Source organism: Rhineura floridana, chromosome 2 (assembly GCF_030035675.1).
Source record: "Rhineura floridana isolate rRhiFlo1 chromosome 2, rRhiFlo1.hap2, whole genome shotgun sequence".
Lineage (NCBI taxonomy): Eukaryota > Metazoa > Chordata > Lepidosauria > Squamata > Rhineuridae > Rhineura > Rhineura floridana.
The window spans coordinates 95992124-96010580 of NC_084481.1; the positions used below are offsets into that span (position 1 = coordinate 95992124).

General features: G+C 39.6%; 2 protein-coding genes across 2 annotated transcripts in view; one reads left to right on the forward strand and one right to left on the reverse strand.

The window, feature by feature from the left end:
• The window catches only part of KDM2A (lysine demethylase 2A), a 542877-nt gene that overhangs the window by 197159 nt on the left and 327261 nt on the right, over positions 1–18457 (reverse strand). The window lies entirely within an intron of this gene.
• Positions 8416–16948, forward strand: LOC133377924 (olfactory receptor 4S2-like). Its single transcript, XM_061612721.1, has 3 exons — positions 8416–9325; positions 16225–16268; positions 16610–16948. The coding sequence occupies exons 1-3, from the start codon at positions 8416–8418 to the stop codon at positions 16946–16948; spliced, it is 1293 nt and encodes a 430-aa protein (XP_061468705.1).

An 18457-nucleotide genomic window follows, 5' to 3' on the forward strand; every position in this document is an offset into this window, starting at 1 on the left:
GGCAGGGCAACAAGAATGGACTTCACAAGCCCTAATGGTTGCTAAGTGACTCATATTGCGAGCCTGGAAGGACAAATGCCCACCAACTATTATACAATGGCTTGAGGACTTAAATGCCCTTGGTACATTTGAGGGGACTTTCCGTAAACACCAACTTCATCTGGATGCATATTTGGACATTTGGGCATTCGATTTATGTGTGTAAACTAAATGATGTATAGATGTTTAAATGTTTTGTTAATGTTAATGTGAGCTGACAGGTCTCTCCTCTCTCTTTCCTTTTTTCAAAATAAAATTGCAATTAAAAATAAATAAAAAGTATGAACCCCAGTTTGACCCCTGTACCATTTTCGAAGAGAAACTAATTGTGATTGAGGCTTCTCAAAACTATGCTGTACCAGTGAAGTACATGACACACAACATAATTCAAAGCATTTTCTGAAGCGACATCCTTCAAATATCAAGTTCAAGGTTCTAGTTTTGGTGTACAAAGCCCTACACAGCTCGGGACCAGGATACCTGAAAGACCATCTTATCCCTTATATACCCAGTCGATCACTGCGCTCTGCAGGTGAGGGCCTCCTGCAGATACCATCTTATCAGGGGGTCCGTTCTGCACAATATAGGAAACGGAACTTTAGTGTGGCAGCACCTACCCTGTGGAATTCTCTCCCTTTGAATATTAGACAGGCGCCATCTCTGCTCTCTTTTCGGCACCTTTTGAAGACTTTCCTCTTTCAACAAGCCTTTTAGGTTGAGACCTATCCCAGTCTGCATCTGTGTTAGAATTGCTTTTTAATATGTTCTTAAACTTTCTTTTTTAAAATATTTTTAATCTTAGAAGATGTTTTGATAGCTTTTTAAAGTAACGTTTGAAGATGTTTTGTTTTAATGTGTTTTAAAGTTTGTTTTTACGATGTTTTAATGTTTTTAGTGCTTTTGTTTGCTGCTTTGGGCTCCTGGTGGGAGGAAGGGCGGGATATAAATCAAACAACAACAACAATAATAAAGTATTGCTGTGGGGCCTATAAATCCAGTCCGATGGTCACTACTTACATTTCCATCTCTTATATCCCCTCCCCCCAATTCCTAGTTAAAATGTATGAACAGTAAATTATGGGCAGTAGGTTGGCTAACATAATTGTGGATTGGGAAAAGAAAATGAAGGTCCTCAGTGCCATGAGAGCAGCTGTCATGTTGATCCTAAAACATGCCAATACAAAATAAGTAAGGTACTGCCGTTTACTGGAACAACCTTGTTGGTATAGGACAGCCTTCCCCAACCTGGTGCCCTCCAGATGTTGTGGGACTACAACCTTCTTTACCCCTGACCACATGATCACTGGGGCTGATGGGAACTATAGTCCATAAACATCTGGTGGGCACCAGGTTGAAGAAGATTAATGTAGGAATTCGACACAACTATACAGAAGATAGAGACCAATTTGCTCCCAGAAAAGTGTGTGCAGTAGGGAGAGCCAATGTGGTGCTCTCCAGAAGTTTTTTTGGCTACAATTCCCATCAGCCCCAGCTGGTATAGTCAATGGTCAGGTATCAGGTGTCCCACAACACCTGGAGGGCACCACATTGGTTATCCATAGTGTACCAGATTGCAGACTGAGTGTAAAGATGAGCTAATTGACAGTCATATCAAGAACAAAATTGGTGTGGACTTCTATGTCAGAGAAAGAGTGGTCATCACAAAACTCTCAACCCTCCTTCAGGAGTTCCTCTCCTTGCTGTTGGTGGCCTTTATGTGTTACACTAGTACTGCTGAACTAATTTTCCATAGGTTCATCTCATGGCCCTGTAGCAATGTTTAAAGGTCTACCACTATGCAGACAGAGTCAATGACAAAGGACATTATCATCCAATCTTCAACCAAGTTACTTGCCTGGTAAAGACCTGGACAATCTGTTCCATAAATATGGTGGCTTGCTTTTAAATATGAGAACAGCATCAGAGAATGAACCAGCCTCTGGAGTTGCTGTTCTAACTCCTAAAGGGCACCATATAGAAAACTGTAAGGTTCTCCTTCTGACTGGAAAAGGGGTGGTAATAGAGCACCACTGAAAACTTTTTAAAAATTAGGTCCTGTATGTGAAAAAAAAGTTGAGTTGCTTCTTCAGGAACTTGTTTCCTATTGGGACGGTTCTGAATGCTTCTGAGAGCTTATTAATCAGATCAGTGATGTGCTATAGCACAGCATCATCACATTTAAATATCTAAGTTCAGAACAAGGTGGTGGGGTGAGGGGGAAGAGAAAGTGAGAATCGTCCCCAAAGACCTTGTAGGAGCAACAGCAATTTGAGAGAAATATATAGAGAGCCAAGAGCTTCAGCTGGTCTCCTCCTCTGCAGAGGGGGAAATGGCCTCTGCTTCCTGCAGTGGAAAAGGTGTCAATTGGATGGAATTGCATAGCAGGCAGGGGCAGTTCACTTGTTCAGTGAAGCAAAGAATGGATAACCTTAGCAGAGAGATGGAGGGACTTTGGGAGGGGAAGGTCTAAGGGCAACTTTGTCCGTGCTGGCAGCTTGTGAACCAGGGTCGCTTCCAGACCACCTGTTTATTGAGCATTTGTTATTTGTTTGCACAAAGTTTGCAGGGAGGTTAGACAACGTCAGAGCTTTATTGAGCATTCATTCTGATTTGTTTGTGGGGAGCTTTTATACAACATTGTGTCAAGCAAGCGCTATCCCATACTTTCCAGCACATTTCCTCATCAGTTTACCTATCGCAAGCTGTCCAAGTTTGGGGGTAATTAGGTTTGTTGTACAAGAGCTTTAATTGCACAACCTGAATTTGCTCAATTTGATTGAATTGCACCTGAATATAGGGACCGCCTGGAAGCACCCTGAGGGGACATTCCTAAACAAAGACCATCCAGGTAACAATGGTAACCTGTGATTTAAGTGTGCAGATAACTGATTGTTATTGTACTAAAGAAAATATTGATTGGGATTTCCATGTGGTTCATTGTTTTTTTCTATTGATGCTGATTCTATGAGCGGACATTATACAGTAGTTCCTGAAAGAGTAGTAAAAATATTCTCATTTTATTGTAGATTTGACACTCTTGCTGTCCAGAGAGGCATTGAGAAGGACAGGCAGCTGCTCTTGTAAGGTAACCGGGGTCCAGAACACCCTGATTGGGGTACGGGTGGGCAGGGAGGGGAATTTCACTGGAAGACTAAGGAGCAGTGGAATAGCTGACCATTCCTTTCCCTCTTAACCCTTCTCCTGAGGGCAACTGGAATAATCAGATGTTTAAACATTTTATAAGATTCTAAGTCTTCTAATTTAGGCATGGGGTGGGGTTTTCAATGGCAAACTAAACACTTCCCCCCCCCAAAAGGGTTACATTTTAGCATGTCAAGGAGACGCTGTTGGTCACTGGGGGGATTTGAAAAGACAAAGGGATGTCTGGAGTGTTGATTGTGGATTGCAGTTCATATGATCCTTTCCCTAAGAGGTGGCTCTCACCTGGCCTTTAGTATTAGAATGCCAACAAAGATATAAAAGTATCTGAGTTAGGTCACCTCTTCTTCTAGCCCCATTTGCTCTTCACATTCTCTTTCTGAGGCAGATGTGTGCTGAGTCAGACAGGTTGCTTCCAGATGAACTGATATTGGGCATTCATCCTGATTTGTTTGCATAAAGCTTGTGGGGAGATTACAAGGCAACTGTTTACTGAGCATTCATTTGTTTGCAGGGAGGTTATGTAATGTTGCATCAAACAATTATTACCCCGCACCTTCACATGCATTTTCCCATCACTTTCCTTATTGCAAAAAGTCAGGTGTTTTTTTTTCAGAGTTGAGGCAGGTTTGTTATGCACAAATGCCAAATCAGCTTTAACTGCACAACCTGAATATGCCAGTATGTGATTGAATCTCATCTGAAAATAGCAACAGTTTGGAAAAACCCACAATGTTTGCGTCTGGCTCAGTATTGTCTGTGCTGACTGGCAGTAGCTCTCCAGGTTTCAGACAGCCGGGGATGGAAACCGGGACCTTGTGCATGCAAAGCATGTGTACTACTGAACAGGGTCCCCACAATCCCCAGCCCCCCATGCCATTACCGTAGCCTTTGTTTTTGCAAGGTTCCCTTGCCTGTAACAGCTGCATGATAATACCAATACAACAGGCATGGAATTTCCTGTGAGAGAGTCAAAGTTGCAAGAAACCTTCACCCCTTCATTTTTTACCTATTATGCACCTATTAATTAAAGGCCCATAACTTCTGTCTATAAAAAGCTGGCAACAGAAACTGCAAAGGCAATGAGGGTCAGAGAGACAGTTAAAAAGAAATAGGTTCCAATCAGACATTGTCATGATCAATCAGGGGCAACTAACTGGCCTAGCTGCCAAGAAGAGATCTTTTGAGTCACTCTGTCCATATTGGTAATGTCAGTGATTGATTGATTGATGATTGACAGATACTTCACACAGTTCGCCAGTGTCTCTACCACTGTAAGATCTTGATATGTGCCAAAAACAGTATCATAAAAAAAATCCATCCATAAAAGTGTCCTCTCATTTTAGATGAAGGCAAACATTTCTTCTTAGCTCAAGCAGTTAAATCCAGACCAAACAATATGCACATAAGTCTCTATAGCTCCAAGAAATTAAAGGTGGCCTAAAGCTCTGGTGTGAATGGGTTTGTTTAGGTCAAGGATGGGGAATCTTTGGCCCTTCAGATGTTGTTGGACTAACTCCCACCACCCCTGACCATTTTTCATACTGGCAGAGGCTGATGGGAGTCCAACAATGTCTGGAGGGCTACAGGTTCCCCATCCATGGTTTGGGTGGACATGATATTGGGTTAGGTTGCTTTCAGTTATGCAGCTTGATCCAGTGTTAGCTTGGAAGTCAGTTCCACTGGGTACATAATGAGACTTATTCCCAAGTAAGGGTGGATAGGACTGGAACTTTGGATGACCACTTTGGCCTGGCTGCAAAGAGTCGCGACTGACACAGGAGGCTGAGTGCCAGCAGCTGTGCATGTAGAGAGCTCTTTGCTGTCTAAATCTGATCAGAGCTTCAGCTCTAAAGGCAACAGGGCATATGAACATTTGTCCGTGCTGTCAGGTGATTGTTGCTGTTAGAACGAAAAGCTCTTTATTGCACAAGAGTTTTAACTGCAGAGCTTGAATTTTCTGATATGTGATTGGATTGCACCTGAAAATAGCGACAGCCTGGAAGCATCCTGAGAGGACACTCCCAAACAAAGACGGTGACCTGTGGCAATTGATTTAAGTATGTAGATAACTGATTGTTATTGTACTAAAGAAAATATTGACTGGGATTTCCATGTGGTCCATTATTTTCTTCCATTATTGCTGATTCTATGTGCAGACATTATACAGTAGTTCTTTATGTATTTTCATAACATTCCTAAGGCTTCATAAAAAACATTCCCACTTTATTGTAGATTTGACACTCCTGCTGTCCAGAGAGGCTTTGTGAAGACCAGGCAGCTGCTCTTCCCTCTTGCAAGGTAACCAGGGCTCCAGAACACATGGGCTGGGGTAGAAGAAAGCAGAGCTTGGAAAAGTTACTTTTTTGAACTACAACTCCCATCAGCCCAATCCACTGGCCATGCTGGCTGGGGCTGATGGGAGTTGTAGTTCAAAAAAGTAACTTTTCCAAGCTCTGGAAAGTGAGGAGGCCAATTTCATGGGGAGACCAACTGGCAGGGGAAGATTTGACCACTCCTTTCCCATTTATCCTTTTTTCAGAGGGAAACTGGAATAATAACATTTTAAAACATTTTGTAAGTTTCCAAGTCTTTTAATCCAGGCATCAGTTTTCAATGGCAAACTTTTTTTTAAAAGAGGGGTATATTTTAGCATGTGAAGGTGGATAAGTGAAGGAGATGCTGTTGGTCACTGGTTGGATTTGAAAAAACAAAGGGATGTCTGGAGTGTTGATTGTGGATTGTAGTTCACATGATCCTTTCTGTAAGAGGCAGTTCTCATCTGGCCTTTACTATTAGAATGCCAACAAAGATACAAAAGTGTCTGAGTTAGGTCGCCTCTTCTTCTAGCTCAATTTGTTCCTCACATTCTCTTTCTGAGAGAGATGTATGCTGAATCAGACAGGCTGCTTCTACAGAACATTCATCCTGATTTGTTTGCATGAATGTGTGGGGAGATTAGATGCAACCGTTTGTTGAGCATTTATTTGTTTTTAGGGAGGTTGCATGATATTGCATCAAGCAATTATTATCACGCATTTCCAATGCATTTCCTCATCACCTTCCATGTTGGAAAAAGTTTTTTTTTTTTGAGGAGAGGCAGGTTTGTTGTCCAAGAATGCGAAATCAACTTTAGTTGTACAATCTTAGTATGCCAGTATGTGACGGACTCCCATTTGACAATAACAACAGCCTGGAAACACCCACATTTGTTCCATCCAGCTCAGTATTGTCTGTGCAGACTGGCAGCAGCTCTTCAGGGTTTCAGACAAGAGACTTTCTCTCCGATTTGGAGATGCTGGGGATGGTAACTGGGACCTTATGCATGCAAAGCATTTGTTCTCTACTGCTGAACAATGGTCAGTGCAAAAGTCCCCAATGTCATTAGTCTTGCCTTTGTTTTTGCAAGGTTCCCTTGCTTGTAACAGCTGCATGATAATACCAATGCAACAGATATGGAATTTCCTGAGAGGGAGTAATAGTTATAAGAGAACTTATCCCCTTAATTTTCTATCTGTTATGCTCCTATTAGTTAAAGGCCCAGAGCCTCTGTCTATAAAAAGCTGGCAACACAAATTGCGAGGGCAATGAGGGTCAGAGACATCTTTACAAAGAAATAGGTTCAAATCAGACACTGTCGCGATCAATCAGGGGCAACTAACTGGCTCTGTTGCCGGGAAGATACCTTCTGAGAGATCTTCTGTCTATTTTGGTAATGCCCATGATTGATTGATCGATACGTTACCCAGTTCTCCAATGTCCCAACTACTGTAGCATCTTGATACATGCTAAAAATGGTATCATTAAAAAAACCATCCATAAAAGTGCCCTCTCATTTTAGACAAAGGCAAACATTTCTACTTACTTCACAGAAGTTAAATCCACACAGTGCAATATGCGTATAAGGCTTTGTAGCTCCAAGTAAATAAAGGTGGCTTAAAAGCTCTGCCCTGAATCTGTTTCTTTAGGTCAAGGACGAGGAACCTTTGGCCCTCCAGATGTTGTTGGATTACAACTCCCACCACTCCTGACCAGAGCTTGGAAAAGTTACTTTTTTGAACTACAACTCCCATCAGCCCAATCCAGTGGCCGTGCTGGCTGTGGCTGATGGGAGTTGTAGTTGAAAAAAGCAACTTTTCCAAGCTCTGTCCCTGACCTTAATTCTTATTGGATGAGACTGCTGGGAATTGGAGTCCAACAATATCTTGAGGGCCAGAGGTTCTCTATCCACCCTATTTGGGTGGAGGTGATATTGGGATAGCTTGCTTTCAGTTGTGCAGCCTGATTCAGAAGTAAGTTCCATTGGGTGCATAGTAAGTGTGGATAGGATTGGAATTCTGACTGACCACTTTGGCCCTATTGCAAAGAGATGAGCCTGAAGAGAAGGATGTGTGCCAACAGCTATACATGTGCAGCCCCTTTTGCTATCTAACACCTGATCAGAGCTTTCAGATCTGACCGTGCTGATCCCCTCTAAAGGCAACAGGGCATATGGACATTTGTCCCTCCTGTCAAGTGATTGTTGTTGTTAGAGCTGGAAGCATTGATCATTTGTTCTTGTGTTGTCTCATCTTTATTTTAAAGTAACTATAATCAGTGTCAGGTATGCCTATTCTTGGGGTACTACTGACAACACGTGTAATAAGCGAGTTTATACACCAAAACAACACTAATGGCATCCAATAATACTGGTGTTGCCAGGTTGCCCATAGCAGTCCCAGTGGCTTATTTGGGAGCAAAAGTATGGAGGTGTTGATAGGGCTGTTCGGAGTGCACAAATGAATGAATAAACAAATGACAAGTCCACAGAAATTTTGTACAGATGGTGAAAACAAACATATTTTATGCTTATACATCTGACCTTAACATATATTTTAATCTACAAATTCGGATAGCTAAGTTGCTTTCCAAGTTATGGAACCTTCCCCCAATGAATTATTGTACAGTTGATGTACCATTGCCTCCTAGATTTCCTTTCCTGAATTGCTGAGTACATATTTATTCATGCCAATTGTTTAGATTAACTGCAGAGTAAAGTATTTTATTATATGCTTTTGGAATGAGAGACCTAAGGAACAATGCAATAATAATATCTAGTTTGTGGATGTGTTGGTTTTTCTTTGCTGTATTTGAAAATAATACTTGATACTGTTCCTTATTTTATGTGATGGCAGGGTATTTAATTCTGCACTTTAAATCATCATCTATCCTGACTACATGGAGAACACAAACAATGTGACTGAATTCATTTTCTTGGGACTTACATCGGATCCGAACTTACAGAAAGCCTATTTTGGGCTCTTTTTGGTCTTCTACACAGCAATTCTGCTGGGGAACCTACTTATCATTGTCACAGTCAAGAGCAGCCCTCGTCTGAACTCACCTATGTACTTCTTCCTTAGTTACCTCTCCTTAGTAGACATTTGCTACTCTTCTGTTACTACTCCCAAACTGATTGCGGATTTCCTTGTTGAGAAGAAGACCATTTCCTTTGCTGGCTGCATAATGCAGCTCTTTGGGTTCCACTTCTTTGGTTGCACTGAAATCTTTCTTCTCACAGTAATGGCGTTTGACCGGTACATAGCCATCTGCAAGCCCCTCCACTACACAAATATTATGAGCAAGCGTGTATGCAGTTGGATGGTTGGGTTTTCATGGGTGGGAGGGTTTCTGCATTCATTATTACAGACTCTCCTCACCATAAATCTTCCCTTTTGTGGGCCCAATGAAATTGACCACTATTTCTGTGATGTCCACCCTTTACTGAAGTTGGCCTGTGCTGATACTTACATTGTTGTACTCATTGTCATTGTCGATAGTGGCATTATTTCCCTGAGTTGCTTTCTTGCCTTGACGATTTCATATATCATTATCCTAGTCTCACTGAGAACTCATTCTTCTGAAGGACGCCTCAAAGCCCTCTCTACTTGTGCCTCCCACATCACAGTTGTGATTTTATTTTTTGGGCCCTGCATCTTCATCTACCTGAGGCCTTCCGCTACATTCTCAGAGGACAAGAATGTGGCCATCTTCTATACTGTCATCACCCCTATGCTCAATCCTTTAATTTATACCCTGAGAAATGAAGAGGTGAAAAGTTCAATGAGAAAGTTAGGTAGCAAAAAACGTGTTTTGGGGTAGAATATAAAAAGTGAGATGTAAAATTGTGACTCTCATATAAACACAGGGGGGAAATGTTGCAGGTGCTTATCAGTGGTTATATCTGAATCTAGGTAGGCCAGTTTTCCCCCAGCAACTGCTCTGTTGGCTATATTTTAGTAAAGGAAGCACCCATACTTTTCTGTTTGCTTGGTTTTTATTTATTTATTTAAATAAAATTATAATTCGTACCAATTCCAGAACATAAAATAAATTATGAAAAAACAGTTCTACAAATATTGACAAAGAAAGACAATTCTTTTTTTGAAGCAGAGGAGTTCTGAGTAACTAGAAGGCAGGAGAAGGATGATGAACTTCAGAAAAGCATAGGGCAGTAGAAAAGAGATGTCCTTACAGTGGTGAAGCTAGGTAATTTTTTTTTTTACAATAATTTTTATTCAAATTTTCACAAAACAAACAAAACAAAATCAAAAAAATAACACAATAAGAATAAAAATAAAAATAAAAAATTTGACTTCCGATTTGTCACAGATCAGCTATAAATATATAATATATATCAAACCTGTCCCTTAATACATACAAAATCACTTTTCTCCATAGTCTATCTTAATTAATCGTCAAATCCCAATATCATCATTTTATTTTGATCTTTCAACAAAAAGTCTAAGAGAGGCTTCCATTCCTTAAGAAATGTAACTGTCGATTTTTCTCTAAGTAAACATGTCAATTTATCCATTTCTACTAAGTCCATTAATTTCAATAGCCATTCTTCCATTGTTGGTGTTGATTCCATTTTCCACTTTTGTGCATATAATAATCTTGCTGCCGTAATCATATATAATATTATTCTTCCATATTTCTTTTCTATTTGCTTATCCATAAAACCCAATAAAAAAAATTCTGGTTTTGACTGAATATTTATCTTTAGGATTTTTTGCATCATCCTACCTATCTGTGCCCAAAATAATTTTGCCTGTTTACACAACCACCACATATGATAAAACGATCCTTCTTGTTGTTTACATTTCCAACAAGCATTAGAAACATTACTATACATTTTTGACAACTTTTCTGGAGTCATGTACCAACGGTACATCATTTTATAGAAATTTTCTTTAAGATTATAGCATAATGTAAATCTCAAGCCTTTTTTCCACATATTTTCCCATTGATCCATTTGTATATTATAACCAAAATTTTTTGCCCACTTTACCATACACTCTTTTACTTGTTCTTCTTCCATATCCATTTTCAGTAAGAGTTTATACATTTTCGCAATTATATTTTCATCATTTGTACACAAACCTATTTCAAAATCAGATTTATTTATTTCAAACCCATACATTTTCTTATCCATTTTATATCTTTCTAACAATTGTAAATAGGCAAACCACTGAGAACTATATCCTTCCTTTATCAGTTGTTCTCTCTCTTTCATTATATATTCTCAATGTACATTTTCTAATAGTTCTTGATATGTTAACCATTTCTCTTTTCCAGCCATTTCTCTTCTATAAAACGCTTCTTGACTTGAGACACATAATGGTATTTTCGAATAAAACCTTGGTTTATATCTATTCCATATTTTCAACAGAGGACGTCTTATAAAATGATTATTAAAATCCACATTAACTTTTACTTTATCATACCATAGATATCCATGCCATCCCCACTTCAGGTTATGGCCCTCCAAATCCAATAGCCTTTTATTCCTCAATAAAAACCATTCCTTTATCCAGACTAAACAACAGGCAGCATAATAAAGTCTCAAATTTGGTAATCCCAGTCCTCCTCTTTCTTTGGCGTCTTGTAATAATTTAAATTTAACTCTTGGTTTTTTCCCCTGCCAAACAAATTTAGAAATATCTTTTTGCCATTGTTTAAAAGGTAAATCAGAGGATATTACAGGTATTGTTTGAAACAAAAACATCATTCTCGGCAGTACATTCATTTTTATCACAGATATTCTTCCCATTAATAATTGTAATTTATCCCATCTTAACAAGTCTTTCTTAATCTCTGTCCATAGTTTTTCATAATTATTATGAAACAACTTTGAGTTTTTATTTGTCATAATAATACCTAAATATTTCAACTTTTCCTCTATTTTAAAATCTGTCTTGTCCATCAACTCTTTTTGTTCCTTTGAAGATAAATTTTTCACCAACATCTTTGTTTTTTTATTGTTGATCTTAAATCCTGCTAACGGTCCAAATTCTTTTAATTTGTCCATCAATGCATTAATTCCTTCCAAAGGGTTTTCTAATACAATTATCAAATCATCAGCAAATGCTCTCAATTTATATTCCTCTTTTTTTACCTTTATTCCCGAAATCCTTTTATCTTGCCTTATATCTCTAAGCAGCACTTCCAAGACCAAAATAAATAAAAGGGGAGATAATGGACATCCCTGTCTTGTACCCTTTTGTATTTCACATGAGTCCGTTAACCCCCCATTAACAATTATCTGTGCCTTCTGAGATGTATAAATAGATCTAATCCATTTTATAAAGTTATCTCCAAAATCCATTTGCTCCAGGACCTTAAACATAAATTTCCAATTCAAATTATCAAATGCTTCTCAGCATCTAAAAAGATCAAAGCTGCTTGTTTATCATTTCGTTGTTCTAAGTATTCCAACACATTCAAAACATTCCTGACATTATCACGTAGTTGTCTTTTAGGTAGAAACCCTGCTTGATCTTCCTGAATAAATTGTTGCAATATTATTTTCATTCTTTCTGCCAAAATCGTTGTAAAAATTTTATAGTCATTATTCAATAAAGATATCGGCCGATAATTTTTTGTTTTGGTTAGATCCTGCTCCTCTTTAGGTATTAATGTTATATTGGCATTTTTCCAACTATCCGGTATCTTCCCCTCTTGCAAAATAGAATTCATTGTATACTGTAAAGGTAAGAAGAGTTCCTCCTCCAAACATTTGTAATACACTGCTGATAGTCCATCCGGTCCTGGCGCCTTTCCTAATTTAATTTTACTTATAGCCTCAGATATTTCTCTTGACGTAATAGGACCATTAATAGCTTGTCTCTGAAAATCTGTAATTTTAGGCAAATTCTGTTTAGATATATACTCTTCTATTTTTTCAGAGGGAATTTCCTGACACTTGTACAAAGTTGAATAATATTGATGAAAAACCCTTTGGATTTTTACATTGTCTGTCAACATCTCATCTCCTTCTTGTATCTTTAAAATAAGATTTTTTTGTCGTTCTTTTCTTAATTTATATGCTAGCAATTTCCCCGGTTTATTTGCAAATTCAAAAGTCCTTTGTTTAGCAAAGTTTAATTTCCTTTCAATTTCTCTAACTGTCAACATTGACACTTGTTTCTGTAACATTTTAATTTGATTTACAATAGAAACTTTAGTTGGATTCTTTTTCAATTCTTCCTCTTTTTGTTTTATTTCTTCCAAGATTAATTGCATTTTCTGTTGTTTCTTCTTTTTTAATTCAGAGTTACATTTAATAAAATATCCCCTCATAAATGCTTTACTTGTATCCCAAACAATATTTTCATCTGTTCCTTTATGTAAACTATGTTCAATAAACTCTTTTAATTTCTTCTTACATTCTTGCACTATTTTATCATTCTGTAATAAAGATTCATTTAGTCTCCATCTAAATCCAAGATTTTTTTTAAAAAAGTCAATATCACTGGATTGTGATCCGAAAAGGTTTTTGGTAATATATCCATTTTGGAAATGTCTTTCACTAGGTTTTTAGACATCCAAATCTTATCAATCCTCGAAAATGTTTTATGTCTTTCTGAAAAATAAGTAAATTCTTTTGCATTGTCATTTATATATCTCCAAGCATCCACCAATTCTAAATTTTCCATCAATTCAAAACAAATGTTCGGTAATATACCCTGTGTCTCTTTAATATTTTTCTCAGAAAGTCTGTCCATTTTTGGTAAAATTACTCCATTCCAATCACCCATAACACACCAATGATCATATGAAAACTCTGACAATTTTTCCATAAGTCCTGTGTAAAACCTTGTTTTATCTTCATTGGGGGCATAAATGCCCACTATCAAAATTTTTGTACCTTGTAAAGTAATTTCAACCCCCACAAATCTACCACTGTCGTCCAATAATATCAATTTAGGAAACAATTGTGGGTTAATATAAAGAACAACACCATTTTTTTTTTATCCAGCCGAAATAAATTCTTCACCCAAATTTTTACAAATCAAATATTTAGAATCTTTCTTCTTGATATGAGTTTCTTGTAGACAAATTATATCCAATTTTAATTTTTTCAAATAATGAAACACTTTCTTTCTCTTCTGCGACGTATTAGCTCCATTTATATTCCAAGTTAGATATTTGTAATCCATCTTTAAGCATGTATTTTAAAAAGTACCTGATGCTCCCTTTAATCCATCATCTTCCTTTCCCTCCTCTGCATGTTCCTGTTGTCTTTGTTTCCCAGGAATTATATCCATTTCTTTGAGTTTGTCTTCTTCCATGTCTTTTGAAACTTTTCTCAAGAAGTCCCTTGCTTTTTGAACAGTATTCAATCGATATTTTTGTTGTCTGAATGTAAAAATCACTCCTTCTGGAACATCCCACCTAAATTGAATTTTACATTGTTTAAGTTTTTCTGTAAAGAAAGCATATTCTTTTCTCTTGCGTAAAAGTCTAATAGGGATTTATTTCATCACCAGTATTTCCTTGCCATCAATTTTAAAGATATTATTGAAATGTTGTTGTAGTACCATATCTCTGGCCCTCTTTTTTACAAAATGCACAAGCGCATCTCTTGGAATTTTTTTCATTGTTGCATATCTTGAATTGATTCTATAAACTTTATCTATTTCAAATTCCATCAGATCTTCATTCCAATCCAAAAATTTTACCAGAGCATTAACCATTTTATCTCTGATATCTTCACCTGTTTCTTCAGGAATTGCACGAAATCTCAAACAATATTCTTTATCTCTCAATTCCATCACAGCGATATGATCCAAATTTTTTTCCAATTCCATATTTAATATATCTGTTCTGTTCTCCAAGATTTGCACCTTTCCTTTAATGTTTTTTACCTCCTGTGTTATTTGCCCAATTGTGCCTTTAATCTCATCCACTTCTATTTTGATATGTTCTTTTATATCTTTCAATTCCATCTTCATTTTGCCAAATTCATCTTTGATTTCTTGTCTATCCTGTTTCATCTCTTGTTTGAGATCTTGTTTAAGATCACTAATCCCATCCATTATTTTCTGGAACATGTCTGGGGAGACAGCCCCTTCCTGTGCATCAGTTGAACCTCTTCGCTCCAGGGCTTTAGTTGCTTTCCTAGTTGTCATTCTTGAAAAAAAAAAACCTTTAGTTTCTGCTATTAACCAATGTTCCCAAACCTAGAGGCAGTCTGTTTCTTTTTTTCCCCCAACAACAAAAGAGTTAATATTCCAGGCCTGTTAGTATGATCTAGCCAGCACAGTTCTTATCTCCTGCACGTCCAGGAATGCAAAACAAGTTTGGTTCACAGCACCCAACTGTCAGTAATATACACGAACAGCAGATTCGTCCAAAGAGAATAGTCCAAAAAAAAGAAAGAAAAAAAATAGTCCCAGATATATTTCCTTCAAATAATCAAATCATCTTATCGGATAAGTTGCCTCTCATCCATTTTAATCTTTATAATTCCAAATTCAAGCCAGCTTTTTGTCATTAAACTATAAATTAAGTTCTTTAAATTTTCTTTCTTCTTTAATTTTATATAAAAGGAAAAAAGTGTGACTCACCCAGGTTTCTCAATTGCTGATTCGTAAACAAGTCTCTTTTACTGTAGTAATTTAAACCAAATGATAAGATTTAGACAGAAGGAGGCTCGCTCGTTATAGAACATTTTTAAGGGGAAAAAAAGTATTGCTTTTTTTCAGCACAGCTTGCTGGAAGTCCTGACTTCGTCTTCCGCTGCTAGATAAGCCTTCTTATCTCAGGGGATTCCTGATCAATTCCAGCTATCTACAGCTCAACAAAGTTCCGTGGATAATCTCTTCGGTTCACCTTTGTCTTGGAGAACATTTACGCCAGTCAAAAATTCCTCTTGACTGGTTTTTAACTGAAAAAAGCTTCCTCTGAGACAGAGCTCACTCAGAGGCACCACCAGCAGAGCACTCCTTCCGGGAAGTCCCTCGAAGCTAGATAATTTTTGAGTCTGGGTTTAAAATTTACAAACCCCCTTCACCTGTTAGTAACCTAAAAAGCCCGAGTAAACAGGTATGATTTCACTTGGCACTGAAATGACATGAGTGTCAGTGCCTGTAGGAGAAGAGCATTCCACAAACTGGGCACCACCAAGGAGAATGCACTATCTGTGTCACCACTGAATGAGCCTCCCCTAACACTGAAACATCTAGAAATGCCCCGCTCCTATTGATCTTAAATATGGGCAGAGTGAGGGTAGAAACACACTCACTGTTCTGCTGGTTCCAGCGTGTCACCATCTCTCCTCTGAAAATGGGGGCACACGACGCTAGTCAAACCCCACCCCTTTTTACTATAAAACCTGGTGGAAGTAGCTAGATTTTTTTTTAAAAAAAATCAGCTTCAGAGAGATTTTGCAACTGATCAGCAGATCAATCGGTCCCCCTCCAGGTGTGGCTAATGAAATGCTTTGATATGGTGATTAGTGTGTTTACAGCCTGATAGAGGGAGAGGCACTCTTTCAGGTGCTAGGCAAGAGATATGTTTTATGAGGAAGGGATGTGGAAATGGTGGTCCTCCAGACATGGTCGTTCTTAACCACTGACCATGCTGGATGGTGCAGATGGGAGATGGGAATACATCATCTGGAAGGCCACAGATTCCCAATCCTAGTGTCATAACTTTAAAGTGCTGTTAAAAAACGTCTGTGAGGTTCTTACCCAACAGGGCTTATTCCAAGCCAGCTGTGGTTTGAATATTGGGCGAAGCCTGTAGATATTGCACTACCACTCCCCTTTCCACCTTGCCTATTTAGTGCTTCAGCACTCTACAAAGTGCTTTCAAAGCAATCCTTTCCTTTTGCTCTTTCCCACTGTCAGCTTGGTCACATCTGTACCATCCATTTAAAGCACTCTTATACCACTTGAACAGTCATGGCTTGCCCCCCAAAATTCTGGGAACTGTAGTTCATAAAGGGCTCCAAGAGTTGTTGGGAGACTGCAAAAGGGGCTACAATTCTCGGTGTCATGAGCCCTGTAGAAAACTCCTAGCAGAGTGGACAGGAGGACAAGGAAGACTGGGATCCTGGGAAGGGGCCCAGTGGTCTGCCAAGGGAGGGGGTGGAATTAGAGAGGACTTCAGTAGCCTGGCCAGTGACAACCCCATCCCAGAGATGCTGACTGTGATAGATGAGATGGTGACTGACAGTGAACTTCCCATCACTACCCCTTCCGAACTGGCTTTCCCTCCCGAGCTGCCTCCTGCTCCACTCTTGGGGCTGGAGGAGTCAGTAATGGGAGTGGAGATGGAACCTGGGGAAGAACTGGTCAAGGCATCTCCTCCCCTGTTGCCAAGGATGCACTGCATGAACAAGCTGAGCCAGCTCTCCAGCCTGTCCGTTGGAGTGCCTGCTTGCTGGCACAGTCCTGAGAGACCATTCCTGCACAAGTAGTATGCCCACCCTCAGCCTACTTAAGTCATCTCAGGGGACATGTCAAAGGTTGCAACAATGTCTTTGTTGAGTAGCCATGCCTAGAAATGCCTTATAGAGACCCAGAGACCCATGTAACCTGTAATCTGATCAATGTAGTGCTCTAGGGTTATATTGAAAATGACAGAGAAAAGCACATCAGTGATCCAGAGTCTAATTTTAACGGGGTGAGCCAGGACACCCAGCACCAATAACAAATGGCAGTTCCATTGATTCTTTGGGGGAAGCATGACGGTTAAAGAGGTATAAGAGTGCTTCAGGTGGATGGTGTGGATGTGACCAAGGCTTTCTTGCCTCAGGGGAAAAAGCCCTGCAGAGATATATTTTTTGTTGGCTTAACTTTCTGAGCCCCGAGGCATTAGCTGCTGAGGGAAAGTGACTTTTAGGGTGCGACCTTGCAGTGCTCTGCAGAGGGTTTTTCTGTTTTTAAAAACAACCTTTTCCTGCCACAGGCTTGCTCTGGAGCTGCTTTGATTGGTGGTGGGAAGGTGTCGTGTCCAGGTTGGGACTCAGGAACCAGACCAGTTGGTGAAAGCAAATCAGTTCTTATTAAAGTAATATCCAGACAAAGACTACGCCGTCTCATGAAGTTTCACTACAAAACATAACCTGCGACTAGGAAGAGAGTTGACAGAACAAGGAACCACTATTCCCCCTGTCCCTTAAGAAGGGGGCAATCAGGCGCGAATTCTCTCACTCCACCTCAAAGTGCTCTCATCAACTCCCCTCCTCTTTTGTTGTCTCTTTTGCTGTCTCCTTGTATGTGGTGAAGGAGGTGCTACTGCCCCCTCCCCTTCTGAGGACTCTGATTCAGGTATGGGGGAAAGCGGGGGGGCAAGGCCTAAACCGTCTGGCTGCTTCTCTTTGCTTTTCCCTGGGTCAGGAGGAGGCTGGATTCCCCCTTGCTCTCCCTCCTTCTCCAACTGCTCTGAGCTCGAAGGGGGAGGGGGTGTGGGCAGCTCCTGGGAAGGATATGTGTCTGTGGGAACTTCAAGGTCTTTGCTGCCAGACAGTTCTATCTCTGAGACTCCCTCCCCCTCCTCTGCGTCTTCTTCACACAGCTCTGGCCAAAGGACCCCCTCCCTCTCCTCATCTTCTGAAACATCAGGGCCCCAATCCTGCATCCCGACACCATCCCCCTTCCCATGCTGTGCTTCCCCCCAACTTGTCGGCTTGGGACGATGAGGGAACCGTTGATGAAAGTTTTTTACTAAATCCGGGGCATGGACATCGCTCTCATTTTCCCATGACCTGTCGGCTGGTCCATAACCCTTCCAGTGAATCAAATACTGTAGTTTATTACGCCTTCTCCTGGCGTCCAGAATTTCTGCCACTTCAAACTCAGATTGCTCATCCAGTATTAACGGCGCCCCTGGAGATTCCGCTGGTTTTAACTCAGTGGGAGGGGCTGCTTTCGTTAACAAGGAGCGATGGAACACAGGGTGTATTTTAAAAGTATCTGGCAATTTC